This window comes from Dasypus novemcinctus, chromosome X, assembly GCF_030445035.2.
Source record: "Dasypus novemcinctus isolate mDasNov1 chromosome X, mDasNov1.1.hap2, whole genome shotgun sequence".
Taxonomy (NCBI): domain Eukaryota; kingdom Metazoa; phylum Chordata; class Mammalia; order Cingulata; family Dasypodidae; genus Dasypus; species Dasypus novemcinctus.
The window spans coordinates 78,927,075-78,951,307 of NC_080704.1; the positions used below are offsets into that span (position 1 = coordinate 78,927,075).

At 38.2% G+C, this 24,233-nt stretch overlaps 1 protein-coding gene across 2 annotated transcripts in view; it reads left to right on the forward strand.

The window, feature by feature from the left end:
* The window catches only part of ITGB1BP2 (integrin subunit beta 1 binding protein 2), a 41,381-nt gene that overhangs the window by 11,283 nt on the left and 5,865 nt on the right, over positions 1 to 24,233 (forward strand). Inside the window, exon 11 of one of the 2 annotated variants that reach the window (XM_058291351.1) lies at positions 1,749 to 2,535. The exons of the other annotated variant lie outside the window; for it this stretch is intronic. Within the exon in view, the coding sequence (XP_058147334.1) occupies positions 1,749 to 1,793 (45 nt within the window). The 3' untranslated portion in view covers positions 1,794 to 2,535. Of the gene's footprint in view, positions 1 to 1,748; positions 2,536 to 24,233 lie in introns of those variants that run through there. 2 annotated transcript variants of the gene reach the window in all.

Below are 24,233 nucleotides of genomic sequence, written 5' to 3' on the forward strand. Positions count from 1 at the left end.
CTTTGAAGATCCCTGCTGGATCCCGAGGTTTTAGAAGATGTTCTCAGATGCCTCTATGATAGCTCTTAGTAATGACAGAGGGTTTACTCAGGTTTTCATCTATAAACCTGGGGTTTCTGCAAGAGGCATGGTGGGAATAATTTTTTAAAATCTACGGGGTTTGTATTATTTTTGCAACTGTCCTTTAAGTTTGAAATTATTTCAAAATAAAGTTTTTTTAAAAGACTATTTACTGAGTCTTACTGTAATCCACATTCTAAAGCTTATATATTATATATTCATTTAATTGTCACAACTGTGTATAAAAAGTGTTACTATTATGATTTTTTTAATTGATAAGGAAACCAAGGATCAAGGAAGTTATATAATTTTCCCTAGATCACATAGCTAGCAAGTGGCAGAGCTGGGACTCAAATCCAGGTCTGACTACAAAGAAAGTGCTCTTTGGTGTCCAGCAATACTTCCCAGCAAACACCCCTCCCCCTCCCCCATTAAATGAACCTTATTTTACCAATGAGACCAATTATGAAATGTAGATGCAGTCTATAATGCAGTGTGGTGTAGTAGTAAGAATGGAGAGGAGGGTAATAGATATGAGATATTTCCACAGGTAGGAGTAAAAGTAATATGGCTGTGCTGGTCTGTGTTCCTTGAACATATGCAGCTCACTCCTTCCTCAGTGCCTCTGTACTATCTGATCCCCCTGCCTGGAACTCTTCCTCCAGATCTTTGAATAGATGGCTCCTCTTGTCATTCAGATCTCAGGTCAAATATCTCCTTTCATGATGAGCAACTATTTAATTATCTTGAAAACTGCTCAGTTGGAGGGAATCAATCATTTAGCCCACCTTTTCTGTAAGAACTAAGAGTGTCTAAGAATGTGTATTTGGTGATTAAACTATTTTAAAAACCTGCAAGGAACTGATTACTATGAACATCAGGATAGTGGTTACTCATTATGGAAGGAGGGTGGGGTTGTGAGTGGTGACAAGACATATGGAGGGACTTCTAGGACGGATGGAGATCTGTTTCGTGACCTGACTACTGTTTGCCTTACAATAATTCAATAAGCCATTTAAATATATTTGTGTGGCTTTTGTATCCTTGCTTTATTTTACAATAAGGAGATTTTTAAAAATGAAAAAATACCACCTTTCAGAGAGGCCCTTTCTAAATTAGCACCAACTGTCTAAGTCACTATCATATTACCTTGTTTGACTTTCACTGTAGTCCTCAACATCAACTGAGGTTTCCTTATATGACAAGCAGTATAGAATAGCAGTTAAGAGGACAGACTGTAACATCAGCCTGCTTAAGTTAAAATCTTGGCTCTGCCTCTTACTAGCAATATGACCTTGAACTACTTACTTATAATCCCTGTGCTTCAGTTTCTCCAACTGTAAAATGGAGATAAAAAATAGTGCCTATGTCACAGGGCCATTAGGAATATTGGACAAATTAACATTCGAAGTGCTTAGCACAGTGCCAAGTAAAGGCACTCTATAAATATTAATGCATAATTGTTTGTTTACTGGTACATTATTCCTCTTTCACCACACTATAAATCTTAGTGCACTATTACCAGCACCTAAAACAGTGCCTAGCACATATATAATATGTGCCCAACAAATGGTTGTTGAGTGAAGGGCCTGAAGTAAAGAGGCAACAGAATGGATAGGAGAGACATGTAAGATATTGAAGAAGGAAATAAACACCCTAAACTTGAAAACTTTTTTTTTTCTATTAAGGGAGGAAAGGGTATACGATGTATCCAAACCTTCAAGCTCAAGTAACAGAAGACTGGTGCTTTTAACAGAAATAGGAAGACCAGGAACTGGAGCTGGAATATTGTGCTGATAATGAATTTAATTTTTGATATGAGTTTGAAGGCATGGCAAGATATGCAAGTAGAAACACTAGCAGGCAGTTAGTTGTAAATGCAGAATTGGCTTGTGAGAAAGGTCAGAACTGAAGATAGATTTGCGTATCACCTGTATGAATATGACACTTAAATATTCAACATTTTGGCATGAGCTTCCTTCATCTTTAAAAACAAAAGTAAAACAGGAACCTCTTATCAGGGATTTTTTTAGGAGGTACCAGGGATTGAACCCAGGACCTTATACATGGGAAGCAGGCATTTAACCACTGAGCTACATCTACTTGCCTTTCTAAAAAAATATATGTTTAATTACAAAAATGCTAGATGCAACAAATTCAAACAATGTAGAAGTGAATAAAAGATTTGAACCCTCAAACTTATTCTTCAGAGGAAGTCACTGTTAGCAGTTTGGCATGTATCCTTTCAAGCATCTTCCCATGCATTTGCAAACATTGGCATACAACATGAAAAGGTATAGAAAATGACTGAGAGGATACATATCTATATATATGGAGACATCCTTTTCCTTTTTAGTTTTTTTTTCTTTTTAGCCAAATTGTAATCATTCTATGATAGTGCTGTGTAACTTGCTTAATGGTTAAATATTTTGCACCTTATTTCCTTGTCAGTAAATAAAGATCTCTGATACACTTTTTTGTGTGTACTTTATTATATGGATGTGCCATAGTATATTGAAGTAGTCCCCTATTGATGGACACAGATTATTTCCAGTGTTTTGCTATTCAAATTTTGAAGCAATGAAAATTCTTGTACATGTATCAATGAACATTTGTGCTAATATTTCTTGAGGTTAGATTCCTAGAAGTGGAATCGCTGGGTAAGAAGGCGTGCACATCTTATACACATCTAAAATTTTAATAGATACTGTTTGATTTCCCTACAGAGAGGTGGTTTCATTTTACATGACCACACAATAATGTATGAGGTACCAGTTTCTCCAATACCCTCATCAATACTTGGTGTTATCGATTAACATTTTTTTTATAAATCAGATGTGCAAATAATGGTATCCCATTTTATTTTGCATTTCTTTTTTAAACAAGAAAATGTGAGCATTTTTTAAAAAGCAGTTCATCCATGTTGTCACATTCATCAGGACTTCATTTCTTCTTACAGCTGAATAATATTTCATAGTATGTATATACCACATTTTGTTTATACATTCATCAGTTGATGGACACTTGGGTTGCTTCCATCTTTTGAATATTGTGAATAATGCTGCTATGAATATTGGTGTGCAAACGTCTGTTCATATTCCTGCTTTCAGTTCTGAGTATATACCTAGTAGCGGGATTGCAGGGTCATCTAGGAGTTCTATACTTAGCTTCCTGAGGAACTGCCAAACTATAAGAAGAAATGAATTCCCCATGCAGGCTACAACATGGATGAACATAAAGGACATTGTGTTGAGTGAAATAAGCCAGACACAAAAGAACAGGTAATGTATGATCTCACTAATGTGAACTAAATATAATGAGCAAACTCATGGAGTTAATATCTAGAATATAGGTTACCAGGAGATAGAATGAAGGTAGAGAATGGGGAGCTGATGCTTAATTTGTGTAAAAGTTTTAATATGGTTGATTATAAATGTTTGGAAACAAAGAGGTGATGGTAGTGCATTATCATAAGTATAAATTTTTTATAGAAAAGTATTTTTTGGGGGGTTCATGTTATTTCTTAAACATGGCAAAACCCTAAACAAATGAAAATATTGCTAAATGGACTTTAGTAAAATTAATGGTATTTTATTTAAATATCATTAATTGAGAAGGCAAGCTGCAGGTGAGAAAAGACATTTATAATGCATATACTCAATGAAAAATCATATCCAGTAAATATAAAGAACTCCTAAAAATCAAGAAGACAACTCATTAAAAAAAAAGGCAAAAGATTTGAACAGGCACTTCACAAAAGAGGATATTCTAAATTGCCAATAAGTATTTGTAATGGTTCTTAACATCACTAGTCAGAAAAATTCAAGTTAATACCACAGTAAGATACCATATACCTACCAGGATGTTTAAAGTTAAAATATTGACAAGTTGTCACATTAGAAAACTGTTTTTCAGTATCTAACTCAAGCAACAATTCCACTTCCTGATGTAAAACAGGAAGCAATCTATTTCAGCAATAGAATGGATAAATTGTGGTATATACAGTGGAATACTTTTCAAAAATGAAAAAAATGAACTATTGCTACATAACATGAATGAGACTCACAAATATGATTTTTTAAAAAGATTTATTTATTTCTCTCCCCTTCTCCCCACCCCCCGCCCCCCATTGCCGGCTCTCTCTGTCCATTTGCTGTGTGTTCTTCTGCGTCCACTTGCATTGTCAGGTGGCACCAGGAAACTGCGTCTCTTTTTTTGTTGCATCATCTTGCGTCAGCTCTCCATGTGTGTAGTGCCACTTCTGGGCGGGCTGTGCTTTTTCACGTGGGGCGGCTCTCCTTGTGGAGCACACTCCTTGTGCGAGGGGCTCCCCTATGCAGGGGTGCCCCTGCATGGCACAGCACTCCTTGTGCACGGCAGCACTGTGCGTGGCCCAGCGTACCCCACCAGTCAGGAGGCCCTGGGGATCAAACCCTGGACCCTCCATATGGTAGGCGGACGCTCTATCAGTTGAGCCATGTATGCTTCCCACAAATATGATTTTGAATGGTAGAAATAAGACATATATATGTAAAGATTATATTTAAAGTGCATAAACAAGCAAAACTTCCCTAGTAGTCAGAATTTTTTTCTCATTTTAAAAACTATTTATTGAAGTATATAATTCATACATGAACATATATAATAAATGTTTAGTAAAAGTTGTGAACTTACAAACCAAGCATGCATAACATCATACAGGGTTTCCATACAGCACCCTACCACAAACACCTTGCATAGTGAAACATTTACAACAAATTATGAAAGAGCATCGTCAAATAATTACTACTAACTATAGTCCATATCTTACATTTGGTGTCTTTCCCCCCAACCTACCCTATTATTTTTTGTTCATAAACCGTACAATTTAAAGTGTATACTCAAAGGCATTTGGTATAATCACCAAGTTGTGCATTCATCACTTCAATCAATATTAGAGCATTTTTATTACACCACAAAAAAGAAAACAAAAAACAAACCACTATCATACCCGTATGTTAGTGCTACTAATTATCAATTCTATAATGTGCTTTCACCGTTTCTATTCATTTCCAGACATTTATAAACAACTTTTTACCAATTCTACACAGATTAAACTTCAACTTTCCATTCTCTAACCACATTGTTTTCTCTGGTGACTTATATTCTAGCTTCACTCCATGCTTTTGCTCATTAGGTTTAGTTCATAACAGCAAAGTCATACAGTATTCATCCTTTTATGCATGGCTTTCTTCACTCAACATAATGTCTTCCAGGTTCATCCACGTTGTCATATGTTACATATGTCATATGTAATTAACAACATCGAATTATATGGGAGGAATGTGAATCCTCCAACTTCTTTCTTTTTCATGATGTTTTTGGCATTCAGGGCCCTCGCTCTTCCAAATAAATTTGATAATTGGCTTTTCTATTTTGCCAAGTAGACTTGGGACTTTGATTGGGATTGTGTTGAATTTGTAAATCATTTTGGGTAGAATGGAAATCTTAATGATATTTAGTCTTCCAGTCTGTGAACATGGAAGGTCCTTACACTTATTTAGGTCTTTGATTTCTTTTAGTAATAATTTATAGTTTTCTGTGTACAAGTCCTTCACATCCTTGGTTAAAGCTAGTCCTAGATATTTGATTCATTTAGTTGCTATTGTAAATGGAATTATTTCCTTGATTTCTGCCTCAGATTGCTCTTTACTTTGTATAGAAACACTATTGATTTTGAGGTGTTAATCTTGTACCCTGCCACTTTACTGAATTCATTTATTGGCTCCAGTAGCTTTGTTGTAGATAATTGGGATTTTCTCTATATAGGATCATGTCATCTGCAAATACTGAAAGTTTTACTTCTTCCTTTCCAAGTTGGATGCCTTTTATTTCTTTTTCTTGTCTAACCGCTCTGGTAGAACTTCCAGTACAATGTTGAATAACAGTGGTGACAGTGAGCATCCTAATCTTGTTCCTGACCTTAGGGAGAAAGTTTCAGTCTTTTCGGCACTGAGTATGATATTAGCTGTGGGTTTTTCATATACGCCCTTTATTGTGTTGAGGAAGTTTCCTTCTAGTCCTAGTTTTCTAAATGTTTTTTAACAAAAAGGGGTGCTAGATTTTGTCAAATTCCTTTTCTGTATCAATTGAGATGATCGTGTGGTTTCCTCCCTTTGTTTTGTTAATGTGGTGTATCACATTAATTGATTTTCTTATGTTGAATCACTCTTGCATACCTGGAATAAAACCCACTTGATTATGGAGTATAATTCTTTTAACGTGCTGTTGGATTTGATTTGCAAGTATTTAAATTTTTAAATTTTATTTTAAAAGAAGCGTTTGATTAAATAAATGTTACATAAAAAATATAGGGGATTCCCATATGCCCCACTCCCTCCCCCTCCCACACTTTCTTCCATTAACAACATCATTCATTAGTGTGGTACATTTGTACAATTAATGAACACATATTGAAGTATTGCTACATTATAGTTTACACTCTGTCCTGCACAATTTTGTAGGTTATGACAAAATATATAATGGCCTGTATATGTCATTGAAAGATAATGCAGGACATGCAGGACAATTCCAATATCCTGAAAATGCCCCCATATTATACCTATTCTTCCCTCTCCTTCCCCTCAGAACCTCTGGTGGCCTCTGCCTTTATATCAATGATATAAGTTCTTCCATTGCTAGAACAATAAATCTATAGTAGAATAATAATAAGTCTACTTTAGTCCATTGTTTATTCCCCAATCTTGAGGATTTGGGGATGGTGATGCCCACTCTACTTCTAATTGAGAGGGGACTTAGCTCCCATGGGGCAGATGAGATTTTTTTAATGGAACTATCTTGCTTGCAATTGCAGACATTCTGTTCCTTGGGATAGGTGTTGTCCATCATCATCTCCTTGTTATTTGTCCTGGGTGAGTCCAATGAACAGGGAAGTAGGTATTGCAACTCTGCTGAGATTCAGGGCTCCACTGGCAGATGGACAAACCACAGATTTAAGTCTCTGGGACATACATTTATCAAGTATAATGCTAATTATAGGTGCCAATAAAAGGGGCAGAAGAGTCACGCATAGGGAAACTATAAATGAGTCTAAGTCTGTTACACTGGGGAGCATAAATTCCAAAGTAAGGTCAATTGACAGGGTGCCGAATTCCTGATTTGTCTGCCTTGCTTATAGTGTCTAGATGTCTCTAGGGCCCTCAGGAGCCCTGCTATTTGAGGCACTGTATATTGTGGCAGTCATGAAATCCTGCGCAGATGTGCATAATCATAACCTCTGGAATGACCTCCTGACTCACTTTGAAATCTCTTAGCCACAAAAACTCATTTGTATTTACCATTTCCCCCTTTGCTCAAGATCTTTTTCCAGATGCATTGCTAGTTGGAGCTTGGTAATAATCCCTCAGTGCCAGGGGGGCTCATCCCCGGGAGTCATGTCCCACACTGGGGGTGGGGGTACGGGAGGGTGTGGGGGTAAGGTAGTACATTTATATGCTGAGTTTGGCTTAGAGAGAGGCCACATTTGAGCAACAAGGAGGGTTTCAGGAGGTAACTCTTAGGCAATATATAATACTAGGTTTCAATTTGACAAGAAAAGTTTTATAAGTATAGTCATCAATATCAAGGGCCTTATACACTTAATCATAGTGTATAATTCAATTATACACTTTATCATAGTGTATAATTCTTTTAATGTGCTGTTGGATTCAATTTGTTGAGGATTTTGACATCTATATTCATAAGAGAAATTGGTCTGTAATTTTCTTTTCCTGTAATATTTTTATCTGGCTTTGGTATTAGGGCCATGTTGGCATCATAGAATGAGTTTAGTGTTCCCTCCTTTTCAATTTTTTGGAAGAGTTTTAGCAGGATTAGTATTAATTCTTCTTAGAATAATTGGCAGAATTCACCTGTGAAGCCATCTAGTCCCAGTCTTTACTTTTTGGGGAGTTTTGTTTTTGTTTTGTTTTGTTTTATGACCAATTCAGTCTCTTTACTTGTGATTGGTCTGTTGAGAGCTTCTATTTTTTTTCTAGTATCATTGTAGGTTGTTTGTATGTTTCTAGGAGTTTTTCAATTTCATCTAGTTGTCTAATTTGTTGGCCATACAGTTGTTCATATTACCCTCTTATGATCCTTTTTCATTTCAGTGGGGTCAGTAGCAATGTCCCCCCACTCATTTCTGATTTTATTTATTTGCATCTTCTCTCTTTTTCTTCCTTTGTTTAGTTAAATGTTTGTCAATTTTATCGATCTTTTCAAAGAACCTGCTTTTGGTTTTGTTAATTCTTTCTAATGTTTTTTTTTTTAATTTTCAATTTCATTTATTTCTGCTCTAATCTTTGTTATTTCTTTCCTCCTGCTTGCTTTGGGATTAGTTTTGCTGTTCTTTTTCTAGTTCCTGCATTTGTGTAGATGGGTCTTTGATTTTAGCTCTTTGTTCTTTTTTAATGTAAGCATTTACAGCTATAAATTCCCCCCTCAGGACTGCTTTCATAGCATCCCATAAGTTTTGATATGTTGTGTTCTCATTTTCATTCGTATCAAGATACTTACTGATTTCCCTTGCAATTTCTTCTTTGACAAATTGATTGCTTAAGAATGTGTTACTTAGCTTCCATATATTTAGTGGATTTTCCAGTTCTCCATCTGTTACTGATTTACAGCTTCATTCCATTATGGTCAGAGTAGATGCTTTGTAAAATTTCAGTCTTTTAAAATTTATTGAGACTTGTTTTGTGAACCAACATGTGGTCTGTCCTGGAGAATGAACCATGTGCACTTGAGAAGAATGTATATCCTGCTGTTTTGGGTTGCAATGTTCTGTATATTTTATTATATTATTCAAGTTATCTGTTTCCTTACTGATCTTCTGTCTAGATGTTCTATCTATTGATGGGAGTGGTGAATTGAAGTCTCCAACAATTACTGTAGAGGCATCTATTTCTTCCTTCAGTTTTGCCAGTGTTTGCCTCATGTATTTTGGGGCACCTTGGTTAGGTGCATAAATATTTGATTGTTATTTATTTCTCATTGGAAGGCTCTCTTACAAATATTTAGGGTCCTTATTACAGCTTTTGACTTAAAGTCTATTTTGTCTGATATTAGTATAGCTACCTCAGCTCTTTTTTGGTTACTATTTGTGTGGAATATCTTTTTCCAACCTTTCGCTTATTTATCTCTCCCCACCCCCTTTTTGTTTGCATTTGCTGTGTCTGTTCGTCTTCTTTTGTTTCTTTAGGAGGCACTGGGAACCGAACCACGGACCTCCCACATGGTAGGTGGGAGCCCATCGCTTGAGCCATATCAGCTTCCCCTAACCTTTCACTTTCAACCTACTTTTGTCTGTGGGTCTAAGGTGAGTCTCTTGTAAACAACACATAGTTGGATCATGTTTTTTTATCCATTCTGCCAATCTGTGTCTTTTGATTGGGGAGTTTAATTCATTAACATTGTGTTATTACTGTAAAAGCCATATTTACTTTAGCTGTTTTTGTTGGTCTTATATGTCATATATTTTCTCTCTCTTTTTCTTTATTGCAGCCTCCTTTTCTGTATAGTTGATCTTTTGTGATATGTCTGACTGATCCCTTTCTCATTTCTGTTTCTGTGTATTTCTAAAATACTTTCTTTGTGGTCACCCTGGGGTTTATATTGCACAACCTACACCTATAACCTACTAATTTGGAAAGATACAATACATAAAATATTCCTTGAATCTTCATTTCTTCACACTACTCCAAGTCACTCTCTCCTGTCTTTTCCCGTTTACTAATTCTTTTTTTTTTAAAGATTTATTTTATTTATTTTTCCCCAACCCCTGTTGCCCCCATTGTCTGCTCTCTCTGTCCATTTGCTGTGAGTTCTTTTGTGTCTGCTTGTATTCTCATTAGGCGACTCATTAGATCCTGGGACCTTCAGAGTGGGAGAGAGGTGATTACTCTCTTGTGCCACCTCAACTCCCTATTCTGCTATGTCTTCTTATTCTCTCTCCTCTGTGTCTCTTGTTGCATCATCTTGCTCTGCCAGCTCTTTGCGTAGGCCAGCACTCCTGTGCGGGGCACCTTTCCCACGCTGGGTGGCATTTCCATGCAGGGCGGCACTCCTGCGTGGGGTGACATTCCCGCATGAGCCGGCACTCTGCATGGGCCAGCTTGCCCTCACCAGGAGGCCCTGGACATCGAACACTAGAACTCCTTTATGGTAGATGGGAGCCCAATTGATGGAGCCACATCCATTCCCCCCTTTACTAATTCTTGTAAGACAGGTCTTTGGTTGACTATTTCTTTCCGTTTCTGTTTGTGAATATTTTAAATTTATCCCCATTTCTGAAGGACAGTTTTGCTGGATAAAGAATTTTTGGCTGGTAGTTTTTCTCTTTAAGTACCTTAAATATATCATACCACTGCCTTCTTGCCTCTGTGGTTTCTGAGGAGAAATTGGCACTTAGTGTCACCGAGGATACCTTGTATGTGATGAATCAGTTTTCTCTTGCTGCTTTCAGAATTCTCTATTTTTGGCATTTGACATTCTGATTAGTACGTATCTTGGACTATGTCTATTTGGATTCCTTTTCTTTCTTTTCTTTTTTTTGGATTTTTTTTGTTTAGAGTACGTTTTGCTTTTTGTTTTTGTTTTTGTTTTTTAGTTTTTTTTAATTGATTTTGTAAAAATATTACATTAAAAAAATATGAGGTCCCATTCAACCCTTTCACCCCCACCTCATCACTCCCCCCTCAGCAACCCTCACTCCCATCATCATGACACATCCATTGCACCTGGTAAGTACATCTCTGGGCATCTCTGCACCCCATGTTCAATGGTCCACATCATGGCCCATACTCTCTCACATTCCATCCAGTGGGCCCTGGGAGGATTTACAATGTCCGGTGATTGTCCCTGAAGCACCATCCAGGGCAACTCTAAGTCCCAAAGGCGCCTCCACCTCTCATCTCTTCCTGCCATTCCCCATACCCATCAGCTACCATGTCCACTTTTCCCACTCCAATGCCACCTTTTCTCCGTGGACCTTGGATTGGTTGTGTCCGTTGCACCTCTATGTCAAGAGGAGGCTCAGATTCCACATGGATACTGGATGCAATCCTCTTGCTTTCAGTTGTAGGCCCTCTAGACTCCATGGTGTGGTGGTTGTCCTTCTTCAACTCCATCTTAGCTGAGTGAGGTGAGTCCAATAAATCAGATTGTAGGAGCTGAAGTCTGTTTGTCTTTCATAAGAATTAGGAAGTTTTCAGCCATTATTTCCTCAAATATTCTTTCTGTCCCTTTTCCCTTTTCTTCTTCTGGGATACCCATGATGCGTATGTTTGTGCACTCTCAAATACCTGAGACACTGCTCAATTTTTTTCTATTATTTTCTCTATGTCTTCTTCTGACTTGATGATTTTAATTGCCCTGTATTCCAGTTCACTGATCCTGTTCAAGTTTGCTATTGTATGCCTCTAGTGTTTTTTTTTAAGTAGGTACTGGGGATTGAAACCAGGATGTCATGGGAAGCAGGTGCTCAACCACTGAGTTACATCAGCTCCCCAATGTGCGTTGGTTTTTTTATTTGTTTGTTTTGATTTTAGGAGGTACTGGAGAAGATTGAATCCGGGACCTTGTACATGGGAAGCAGGTGCTCAGCTACTTGAGCTATATCTGCTCCCCTCTAGTGTGTTTTTTTTAAAGATTTATTTTATTATTTCTCTTCCCCCTCTCCTCCCCTGTTGTCTGCTTTCTATGTCCATTTGCTCTGTGTTCTTCTGTGTCCACTTGCATTCTCGGCAGCACTGGGAATCTGTGTCTTTTTGTTGTGTCATCTTGCTGTGTCAGCTCTCTGTGTGTGCAGCACCGCTCCTGGGTGGGTTATGCTTTCTTCGTGTGGGGCAGCTCAATGCGGGGCACACTTCCTGCACGTGGGGCTCCCCTATGCGGGGGACACCCCTGCATGGCACAGCACTCATTGCATGCGGCAGTGCTGCATGTGGGCCAGCTCACCACATGGGCCAGGAGACCCTGGATTTGAACCCTGGACCTCCCATACAGTTGGTGGATGCTCTATCAGTTGAGCCATGTCCACTTCTCTCTAGTGTATTTTTTATCTCATCTTTTGTGCCTTTTATCCCCATAATTTCTGTTATGTTTCATTTTATACTTTAAAATTCTTTATGTTCACACATTGTCTTCTTAATATCCTTTATCTCTTTATGCATGAATTGATTTAGTAGATTTGTTTGAACTTCGTTGATTAGTTGTTCCAAATTCTGTGTCTCCTCTGAATTTTTCATTTGTTCCCCCAACTGAGCCATATCTCCCTATTTCTTAGTAAGGCTTGTAATTTTTTGCTGATATCTAGATATCTTATTATCTTGATGAGTTAACTCTGAAGGTCAGTATGTCTTGTCTAGGGTTTATTGTTGATTGGCTTTGTGTTAAGGCTCTTTTTTGACACTTGATCCAACTTATTCTGGACCTTTAAAATTTAACTTATAGTTTAACATCAAATTTTCTTGGTTCTTCATCTGATTCTCGCTCTGGATCTATGGTACAGTTTTTAAGGTTGAGCTTTTTGTGTAATTATTTCACCTCCAGGAGAAAGCTTCCTTTCCCCTGTTTCTTCTCCAGGAATCTTTATCTGTTCTATTTGTTTTTGTGCAAAATTTTCTCCCTAACTTCTATATGTTTAAATTCTCTCCCTCATTCAGTGTCCCGTTTTCCTTACACTTTTCACTTTTCAGTTCTGGGACCCTCCAGTAATATATACAGCAGTTCTGTTTCATCCACTTTTTAAAAATTATTTTGTTTTGTCTGTGAGGCTTTTCTGCCTCCAGTTTCTTTCCCATTAGATAATCCAACCGACAACAACTGGCTTGAGTGAGTGAGTGCAGCACTTGGCTGCTGTTCTGCAGTGGTTTCTCTCCCTCTCTCTTCCCCTACCCCAGGTCTCTTTTGTATGCAGCACTCCTTAGCAGCTAGTATTCTGCACAGGGTCTTTGCGGACTTGGGTTTCTGTGCCCGGGTATGTGTGAGGTTCTAACTCACTGCTGTGAATTCCTTTATAGTCTATGTCGCTGGTCGGAGAGACCTGGGCCACTGCCTCTGGAGTACTCCAAGCTGCACAGTGAGCAGGGAGGGGAAAGGACCAGCTGACCTAAGATGGAAGTTTCCTACCTCATGTTTCTCTTTTTCTTCAATTCAGTGTTTGTGGAGTCCTTCTCTAGCCTTTACCATTCTCCAGATTTCTAAGCAAGTGGAATTTGTCCTTATATTTGCGGAATCTCTGGGGAGGTTTTTTCAGGGGATGTCTTATATTGCTATGTTGATGACATTTGTTCAGATGTGTTTTTCTGGTAGTTTCTTATAAAGTTAAATATACATTTACCATGCAACCCAGCAATATCACTCCTGAATATTTATCATAAAGAGATAAAAATTTATGTTCACACAAAAACCTATGCATGAATATTTATAGCTGTGCTATTTGTAATAGCCAAAAATTGGAAATAAGCTAAATGCCCTTCAACTCTGAGGGGATAAATAAACATTCACTCAGTGAATGAATGAATAGACATGAGTGAATGAATAAACAATGTGTGATATGTCCATTAATGGAATATACTACTTTTTAGCAGTTTTAAAAGAATGAGCTATTAATAGATGAAGAAACATGGATGAATTTCAAAGCATCTTGCTGAGTGAAAGAAGTCAGTCTCAAAGTTTGGTGCTGGATGAATCCATTTATATGACATTCTTTAAAAGTTGAAACTATAGTGATGGACAACAGATCAGTGGTTGCCAGCGGTTAGGGTAGGGGAGGCTTTAATCATGAAGAGGCAGCACAAGATCATTTTTTTGGATAATGGAATTGCTCTGTATTCTGATTGTGGTGGTGGTTACGCGGTCTGTATATGTGTTAAAATTCATAGAACTGTAAGCATACCTGCACAAAATCAAAATTTCTGTATGCTAATTTCAAAAATAAAATTTTAAAGATAAAAAGCAAAAGGAGAAACTTGGAAAATATGTTTCAATACATATGACAAAGGGCTAATTTTTTTAGTATAATAAAAGTTCTTCCAAAGAGAGGAAAAAGAGAAACAAATAGAAAACTGAGAAATGGATGTGAACATTACACACACACATTCAAGCGACTTTTATGCATATTAAAAAGAGGCTTAACCTTTAGACACAAAAGGATAAATACTGTATGGTCTCACTATATGAACTAAATATGAAGAATAAAGACATGCAGTTAAAACCTAGAGTATAGGTTACTAGAAAGTAAGATGAGGAATGAGAAGGGATACTGATGCTTCATGTATGTAGAAGTTTTAGTTAGCTTGACTGTAAAAGTGTGGAAATAAATAGAGTTGATGGTAACACGTTATACTGAGTATAACTAACAGCTAGTTTATAAATGGGATTGTGAATGAAAGGGGTAGTCTAGGGCTGTAAATGCCAATTGAAAGAAAGCTAGAGAATAATCTAGGGTCTAAATAACATAGTGAACCTAGTGGTGGATGAGAATTGTGGTTAATAGGACAACTACAAGAATGCTCTTCTATGAACTAGAAAAAATGGATATCACTATTACAAGGTGGTAAGACTATGGAAATGCATGGGAAAAGTACAATTATGTAACCTATGGACTATAGTTAGCAACAATATTGTAATATTCTTTCATCAATGTCAAAGAAGTACTGTGTTAATAACAGGGGGTATGGAAAAATATACCAAATGTACGCTATGGACCATAATTAGTGATAATAGTCTGATGATAATAATCTAACAAATGTTGTGCAACAGTGCAATTTGTTAGTGGAAGGGTGTTGTATGGGAATTTTGCACGTTTGCATGGTTGTTTTGTAAGTTCACAACTTCTCAAATAAATAAATAAATAAATAAATAAATAAATAAATAAATAGAAAGGCTTAACCTTACTCTTGATAAAAAGATTTTAAATTAAAAGTACAATACAGGAAAGCGGACTTGGCCCAGTGGTTGGGGTGTCCGTCTACCACATGGTTCAAACCCTGGGCCTCCTTGACCTGTGTGGAGCTGGCCCATGTGCAGTGCTGATGTGCACAAGGAGTGCCCTGCCACGCAGGGCTGTCCCCCGTGTAGGGGAGCCCCATGCGCAAGGAGTGCGCCCCGTAAGGAGAGCCGCCCAGCGCGAAAGAAAGTGCAGCCTGCCCAGGAATGGCACCACCCACACGGAGAGCTGACACAACAATGTGACGCAACAAAGAGAAACACAGATTCCCATGCCGCTAATACCAACAGAAGCGGACAAAGAAGACACAAACAGACACAGAAAACAGACAACCGGGGCGGGGCGGGGGGAGGGAAGGGGAGAGAAATAAATAAATAAATAAATCTTTTAAAAAAGTACAATACAATGAGATACCGCTTTTCTCCTATCAAAATGGCAAAGATCAGAAAGTTTGATAATGTTTTTGCAAGGGTGTGGAAAAAACAGTCACCCTTATATTTTGTTCATAGATCATAAATTGGTATAACTGGAAGGCACTTTTAAAAAATTTCATGTCTTTTTTTACTGGTAAATAGAAGAAAACACAACTTCAACAGGTATAAACAAGAGGATTTATTTGCTCCCACAAGTGCAAAGTTCAGGGGAAGAGCAGGCTTTCAGATTGGTTGATTCCATGGATCAACAATATCATGAAGGAACTAATTTCCTTCCATCTGTTAGGTCAGACTTCCAGTTATCAGCTTCATCCTATATCTGATTCCCTTCTTGGTAGCAAAAGAGCTGCAACATTTGAGGGCTTCACATCAGCCATACTACACTGTCCAAAAGAAGAGACAAAGCTGGCATCTGGTAGCTCTCCCAGAAAAGCAAAAAACGAACAAGACAAAAAACCTTCTTCCTCTAAATCCTTCAGCAAATGTCCTTTAATATTCCATTGACCTGAATTGGGTCACATACCCATTTCCAAACAATCCCCTTGACCAGGGCAGTAGGATGAATTGATTGGCTTAGACCTGAGTTGCCTAAGCCAACCACTGAGGCATGGAATGTGGGTTTACCCTGACTGGGTTACACAGCAGTGTGCTCTTCAGGAAACTGGAGGTAAATTCAATGCCCACCCCTAAATTTTAAGCCTGCTAAACAATGGGGAAGAAATGGATTGGATGTTGGGGAAAGAATCACATAAACCACTATATCCTTTAATATAGCATTCTACTTGTAGGAATTTATCCTACAGATACACTGGCACGTATTCACAAATAAGCATATTCAAGGAGATTTTTTTTGTTATTCTGTAATAACAGAATATTGGAAACAACTGAAATGCCAGGAATGGTTAAATAAGTTATACTATAGACAAAAAAGAAAAAAATGAATAAGGCAGGAGTTCCAATCATCAAGATGGCAGAATGAGCTGCTCCAAGGCTCCAATCCTTCACAGAAATTTTAAACAACAAACAAGAGCTGGCAGAACCATCTTTCTCAAAGCTCCGGAAAACAGTTAAAGAGTTGCAGTAACAGGAGAAGTGCTGAATTGAAAAAAAAAACAAAGGCAACTTAAAAACCATAGTCTTGGGCGGAGGTAGCTCAAATGATTAGGTGCCTCCATCCCACGTGGAAGGTTCTGGGTTCAGTTCCCAGTGCCTCCTAAAAAGAAGACAAGCACACAATGAACAGACATAGTGGGCAGACAGCGGGCGCAAACAAGGAAGTAAATAAAATCTTTTAAATAAATAAAAAAGAAAAAGAAAAACTGTAGCCTTTTAGCTCTTTCTTCATTTTTAATGAAGAAGTTGAGAGCTTACAAAACAATCATGTATAACGTGCAGAATTCCAATACATCACCACTCCACCAACACCTTGCATTATCGTGGAACATTTGTTACTGATTATGAAAGAACATCATCAAAATATTACTACTAACAATAGTCTATAGCTTATATTTGGTGTATTTTTCCATACCCTCCATTATTTACATCATGTGTTAGTATCGTACGTTTGTTATAGTTCATGAGAGAACACTTTCATATTTGTACTGTTAACTACAGTCCATCATCCACCACATGGTTCACTGTGTTTTACAGTCCCATGCCTTGTACAATCCATCCAAGTGTACACTAGTGGCTGCAAAAATATTACAATATTACTGCTAACTATTGTCCATACATTACGTTAGTTGCAATTTCCCATGTATCATCCTATTCTTAACACTTTGTAAAAGAGGAACATTCTTATATTTATGCTATTAACCACAATCTTCATCCACCACCAAAATCACTGTTACACATAACCTAGATTATCTCTCTTTACTTTCAATTGACTACTTCTTCCAGCCACAGTCTCATTTATAAGTAAAAAATATAAGTTATACTCACTATGATGTGTTACCATCAACTCTATCCATTTCCACACTTTTACAATAAACCTTATTAAAAATTCTACATACCTTGAATGTCAGCTCCCACTCTCAACCCACATTCTATTTCCTAGCAACCTATACTCTAGAGTCTGTCTCTGTGAGTTTACTTATTATATTTAATTAGTATTAGTGAGACTATACTATATTTGTCCTTTTGTGTCTGGCTTATTTCACTCAACATAATATCCCCAAGGTTCATCCACGTTTTCATATGCATACTGATTTCATCCCCCTCTTGTTTGCGCTTGCTGTCTGTTCTCTGTGTACATTCACTGTGTGTTCTTCCGTGTCTGCTTGTCTTTTTTCTTCTTCTCGTTTTTCCCTTTAGGAGGCACCAGGAACCGATCCTGGGACCTCCAGTGTGGGAGAGAGGCACTCAATTGCTTGAGCCATCTCATCTCCCTGGTCTGCTGCTTAACTCACTGTCTCGCCTCTGCATCTCCCTTTGTTGCATCATCTTGCTGTGTCAGCTCTCTGTGGCGTGGGCCAAGCCTTGACCAGGAGGTCCTGGGAATCACACCTGGGGCCTCCCATATGGCAGACAGAGGCCCAGTTGCTTGAGCCACATCTGTTTCCCTGATTTCATTTCTTCCTACAGTTGAATAGTATTCTATTGTATGTATATACCACATTTTGTTTATCCATTCATCGGTTGATGGATACTGGTTCCGTGTTTTAGCAATTGTGAATAATGCTGCTATGAGCATTCGTGTGCAAATGTCAGTTTGTGACCTTGCTTTCAGTTCTTCTGAATATATTCCTAGTAATGGGATTGCTGGATTATATGACAGTTCTATATTCAGCTTCTTGAGGTACTTCCAACTGATGTAGTCCAATTAAAAGGACCCCATATCTTCAGGAATGGATTAATTCAAGACTATAATATTTTTCTTTTTGGGTCTGGCTTATTTCACTAGCATAATGTTCTTTTTTGTTAAAGATTTATTTTTTAAATTTTAATTTAATTTAATTTAATTTTTTATTTCTCTCCCCTTCCCTGCCCCCCCATCCCCAGCTCTCTGTGTCCATTTGCTGTGTGTTCTTCTGTGTCTGCTTGTATTCTTATCAGTGGCACCAGGAATCTGTGTCTCTTTTTTGTTGCATCAACTTGCTGCATCAGCTCTCTGTGTGTGTGGCGTCATTCCTGGGCAGGCTGCACTATTTTTTTTTGCGCTGGCTGGCTCTTCTTATGGGGCACACTCCTTGCGCATGGGGCTCCCCTATGCAGGGAACATCCCTGTGTGGCACAGCACTCCTTGCGTGCATCAGCACTGCGTGTGGGCCAGCTCATCGCACAGGTCAGGAGGCCCTGGGTTTCAACCCTGGACCTCCCATGTGGTAGGTGGACACTCTATCCATTGAACCAAATCCACTTCCCAGCATTATGTTCTTAAGGTTCATCCATGTTGTCATATGTGTCCCAATTTTATTTCTTCTTACAGCATCATAGTATTCCATCATATGTATATACCACATTTTGTTAATCTGTTCATTGGTTGATGTATACTTGGGCTATTTCCATCTTTTGGCAACTGTGAATAATATTGCTATGAACATCAATGTGCAAATGGCTGTTGGCATCCCTGTTTTCAGTATGTTGTGTTTTTGTTTTCATTCATCTCAAGATATTTACTGATTTCTCTTGCAATTTCTTCTTTGACCCACTGATTGTTTGAGTGTGTTGTTTAACTTCCATATATTTGTGAAATTTCCAGCTCTCCTCCAGCTTTATTCCATTATGATCAGAGAAAAGGTTTTGTATAATTTCAATCTTTTAAAATTTATTAAGACCTGTTTTGTGACCCAACATGTGGTCTATCCTGGAGAAGATCCATAAGCACTTGAGAAGAATGTATATCCTGTTGTTTTGGGGTGTAATGTTCTGTATATGTTGGCTAGGTCAAGTATCATGTTATTCAAGTTCTTTGGTTCCTTATTGATCCTCTCTGTAGATGGTCTATCTATTGATGAGAGTGATGTATTTAAGACTTCAAGAATTTTTTTAAAAATTTATATTATTTATTTCCCCCCTCCCCCGTTGTCTGCTCTCTGTGTCCATTCACTGTGTGTTCTTCTTTGTCTGCTTGTCTTCACTTTAGGCAGCTCCAGGAACCAATCCTGGGACCTTCTGGAGTGGGAGAGAGGTGATCATTCTCTTGTGCCACCTCAGCTCCCTGATCTGCTGTGTCTCTTATTATCTCTTCTTGTGTCTCTTTTTGTTGTGTCATCTTGCTGTGCCATCTCTCCATGTGGGCCAGCACTCCTGTACGGGGCAGGACTCCTGTGCAGGGCAGCATTCCTACATGGAGCAGTACTCTGCACAGGCCAGCATTCCGCACAGGCCAGCACTCCGTGTGGGCCAGCTCACCACATGGGCTAGCTTGCCTTCACCAGGAGGCCCTGGGCATCAAACCCTGGACCTCCTGTATGGTAGACAGGAGCCCAATTGCTTGAGCCACATCCACTTCCCTCCAACAATTACTGTAGAGGCCTCTATTTCTCTTTTCAGTTTTGCCAGTGTTTGCTTCATGTATTTTGGGGCACCCTGGTTAGGTGCATAAGTATTTATGATGGTAATTTCTTGTTTAACAAGGATATTGATTGGTGGATTGCCCCTTTTATTAATATATAATGTCCTTTTTTTGTCTCCTATAGCATTTTTGCATTTAAAGTCTGTCCCATCTAATTTTTGGTTACTGTTTGCTTGGAATATCTTTTTCCAGCCTTTGACTTTCAACATATTTGTATCCTTGGGTCTAAGGTGAGTGTCTTAGTTTTCCACAGGGCTGCTGATGCAAAGTACCAGAAATGGATTGGCTTTTATAAAGGGGATTTGTTGGAGGCCAAAGCTTACTGTTCCAAGGCCATGAAATGTCCAAAGTAAAGCATCATCAGAGTTGCTTTCTTACCAAAGTTAGCTACTGGTGATCCTGGTGTCCTGCCACATAGTGAAAATGGTGGCCAATCTTTGCCAAGGTCCCTGCCTTCCACTCCAGAATCTACCATCTCCCAGAGCTCATCTGTGGGCAATCAGGCATAGGACGTGTCTCTTTCCAGGCCTCTTCTCTCAGTCTCAAGTGCTCTGCTGTGTTCTGCCTTCAGCTGCTCCATGGGCCCAGTGTCTTGGGGGCTTCATGCGTAAGCTCCATGGGCCCAGCGTCTTGGGGGCTTCATGCGTAAGCTTTGGCTGCTAGCAATCCTCAAGCCCTCTTTCACATGGTATGATAAAAAATGGCAGCATCCTTCCTCTGTGTCTCTCCCTCTGTCACCATTTATGTAAATCTCCAGTAAGAGGGCAGAGACCCAACCTGAGTCATGCCTAACTGATGTAGTCCAATTAAAAGGGCCCCATATCTTCAGGAATGGATTAGCTCAAGACTATAATATTTTTATTTTGGGGATTCATAAAATAACTTCCAACTGTTACAGTGAGTTTCTGGTAGATAGCATATATACAGATCATATTTTTTAATTCTGCCAATCTGTGTCTTTTGTTTGGGGAGTTTAATCCATAAGCATTCAATATTATTACTGTAAAGGCTGTTCTTACTTCAGCCATTTTATCCTTTGGCTTTTATATGTCATATATTATTTTTGTCTCTCTTTTTACCTTTTTAGTTACCCTTCCTGATAATCTTCATTTCTATACTCTCCTCCAAGCCTCTCTCTCCTGTCTTTTCCTTTCAATTCCCTTTACTAATTCTCGTAGGGCAAGTCTCTTGTTAAAAAACTTTCAGCTTCTGTTTATCTGTGAATATTTTAAACTCATCCACATTTCTGAAGGACAGTTTTTCCAGATAAAGATTTCCTGGCTGGCAGTTTTTCTCTTTCAGTGTCTTAAATATATCATACCACTGCCTTCTTGCCTCCATAGTTTCTAATGAGAAATTGGCACTTAGTGTTTCTGAGCATAAGTTTTGTGTGATGAATTGCTTTTCTCTTGCTGCTTTCAGAATTCTCTTATCTTTGACATTCGACAGTGTGATTAGTATATGTCTTGGGGTAGGTCTATTCAGATTTCTTCTGTTTGGAGTACATTGCACTTCTTGGTCATGTATATTTATGTCTTTCATAAGAGTTGGAAAATTTTCAGCCATTGTTTCCTCAAATATTTTTCTTACCCTTTTCCCTTTCTTCTCCTCTGGGATACCCATGATGCATATGTTTGTGTTCTTTGTGCTGTCATTTAGTTAGCTGAGACACTGCTCAATTCTTTCCATTCTTTTCTCTATCTATTCTTCTGTCTGTTCGATTTCAGATGTCCTGTCTTCAAGCTCACTGATCCTTTCTTCTGGCTCTTCAAATTTGTTGTTGTATGCCTTTGGTTTATTTATTTATTTTTAATTAATTTATTATGTATATCACTCATACATAAACATACATAAACAATAATTGTATAGTAATAGTTATGAACTTAAAAAACAAACATATATAACATCACGCAGGACTCCCGTAACTCACCCTACCACCAATAACTTGCATTGTTTTTAAACCTTTTTAACTAATGATTAAAGAGTGTTGTCAAAATATTACTACTAACCAGAATATTTTTCCCCCACCAACTCTATTTTTATCATCTTTATATCATTTGTATATGAACATACATAAGCAATTAAGTGTATAGTAAAAGTTGTGAACTTTCAAAGCAAACATGCATAACATCATACAGGGATCCCATACATCAACCCTCCACCAACACCTTACATTGTCATGAGACATTTGTTACAAATTATGAAAGAATAATTTCAAAATCTTACCACTAATCATAGTCCTTATCCTATATTTGGTGTGTTTTTCCCCCAACCCACCCTATTATTATTTTGTAAATATATTTTTTACGATGACAGAGGTTGTAAACTTATAAAACGATCATGCACATATGCAGAATTCCCAAACAGCACTCCTCCATCAACACACCACACTGTGGTGGAACATTTGCTACAGAAAAGATAATATCTGATTGTTACCATGTCCACAGTGTACATTTGGATCACATTTTCCATACTGCCTCATTATCAACATAGTACATTTTTCACATAGATGCAAGAATATTATATTATTACTACAAACCACAGTCCATAGGTCACTTCAGCTGTATTTTTCCCCATGCTTCTCCACATTCCCAACTCTCTACAGTAGTGATGTCCATTTGCTCTAGCTCACAAAGAACACTCTTGCATCTGTACCATCAACCACAATTCTCACCCGCCTTTTGGTTTACTGTGCAATTCAGTTCCTAGATTATTCTCTAGCATTTTGTAAATTGGCATTTACATCCCTAGACTACCATTTTCATTTCCATCTCCATTTATAAACTAGCTGTTACTCACTATGTGTTACCATCCACTCTATACATTTCCACACTTTTACAGTAAAGCTAATTAAAACTTCTACATACATTAAACATTAGTAGTCCATCTCAGTCCTCCTCTTATGTCCTTTAAGAATCCACCACCTAACACCAGGGCTTGAAGATATTTTCTTACAATTTCTTCTAGAAGTTTTATGGTTCTTGCTTTTATTTTTAGGTTTTTGATCCATTTTGAGTTAATTTTTGGATAAGGTGTGAGATAGGGGTCCTCTTTCCTTCTTTTGGCTATGGATATCCAAGTCTTTCAGCACCATTTGTTGAATGGATTGTTCTGCCCAAGCTGTGTGGGTTTGACAGGCTAGTCAAAAATCACTTGACCGTATATGTGAGGGTCTGTTTCTGAACCATCAATTTGGTTGCATTGGTCTATGTGTCTTTCTTTATGCCAATACCATGCTATTTTTACCACTATAGCTTGGTAGTATGATTTAAAGTCCAGAGATGAGGGTTTACTTTTCCTTTTATGATGTTTCTGGCTATTCAGGACCCCTTACCCTTCCAAATAAATTTGCTAATTGTGTTTTCAATTTTTTTAAAATGCTGGTGGAATTTTTTTTATCAGGGTTGCATTGAATCTGTATATCAATTTGAGTAGAACTGATATTTAGTCTTCCAGTCCGTGAGCATCGAATGTTCTTCCAGTTATTTAGGACTTTTTTGATGTCTTTTAATATAGGGTTGCAGTTTTCTGAATACAAGTGCTTTACATTGTTGGTTAAGTTTATTCCTGACTACTTGAGTTTTATCTGTCATATTTTATTTTCACCATTCTTTTTTTTTTTTATACTTTTTTTTTTAAGATTTATTTATTTATTTAATTCCCCCCCCCTCCCCTGGTTGTCTGTTCTTGGTGTCTGTTTGCTGTGTCTTGTTTCTTTGTCCGCTTCTGTTGTCGTCAGCGGCACGGGAAGTGTGGGCGGCGCCATTCCTGGGCAGGCTGCTCTTTCTTTTCACGCTGGGCAGCTTTCCTCACGGGCGCACTCCTTGCGTGTGGGGCTCCCCCACGCGGGGGACACCCTTGCGTGGCAAGGCACTCCTTGCGCGCATCAGCACTGCACATGGCTAGCTCCACAGGAGTCAAGGAGGCCCGGGGTTTGAACCGCGGACCTCCCATATGGTAGACGGACGCCCTAACCACTGGGCCAAAGTCCGTTTCTCTCACCATTCTTTTGACACTTCTAGTTACTTTTATTGATATAATCTTCATTTCTAGACTCTCTTCCAGGCCTCTCTCTCCTGTCTTTTCTTTTCAGGCTCTAGCACACCCTTTAGTATTTCCTGAAAATCTGGTCTCTTGCTTAGAAATTCTCTCAGGTTCTGTTTATCTGTGAATATTCTAATCTTGTCCTCATTTTTGAAAGACAGTCTGATGGATATAAAATTCTTGGCTG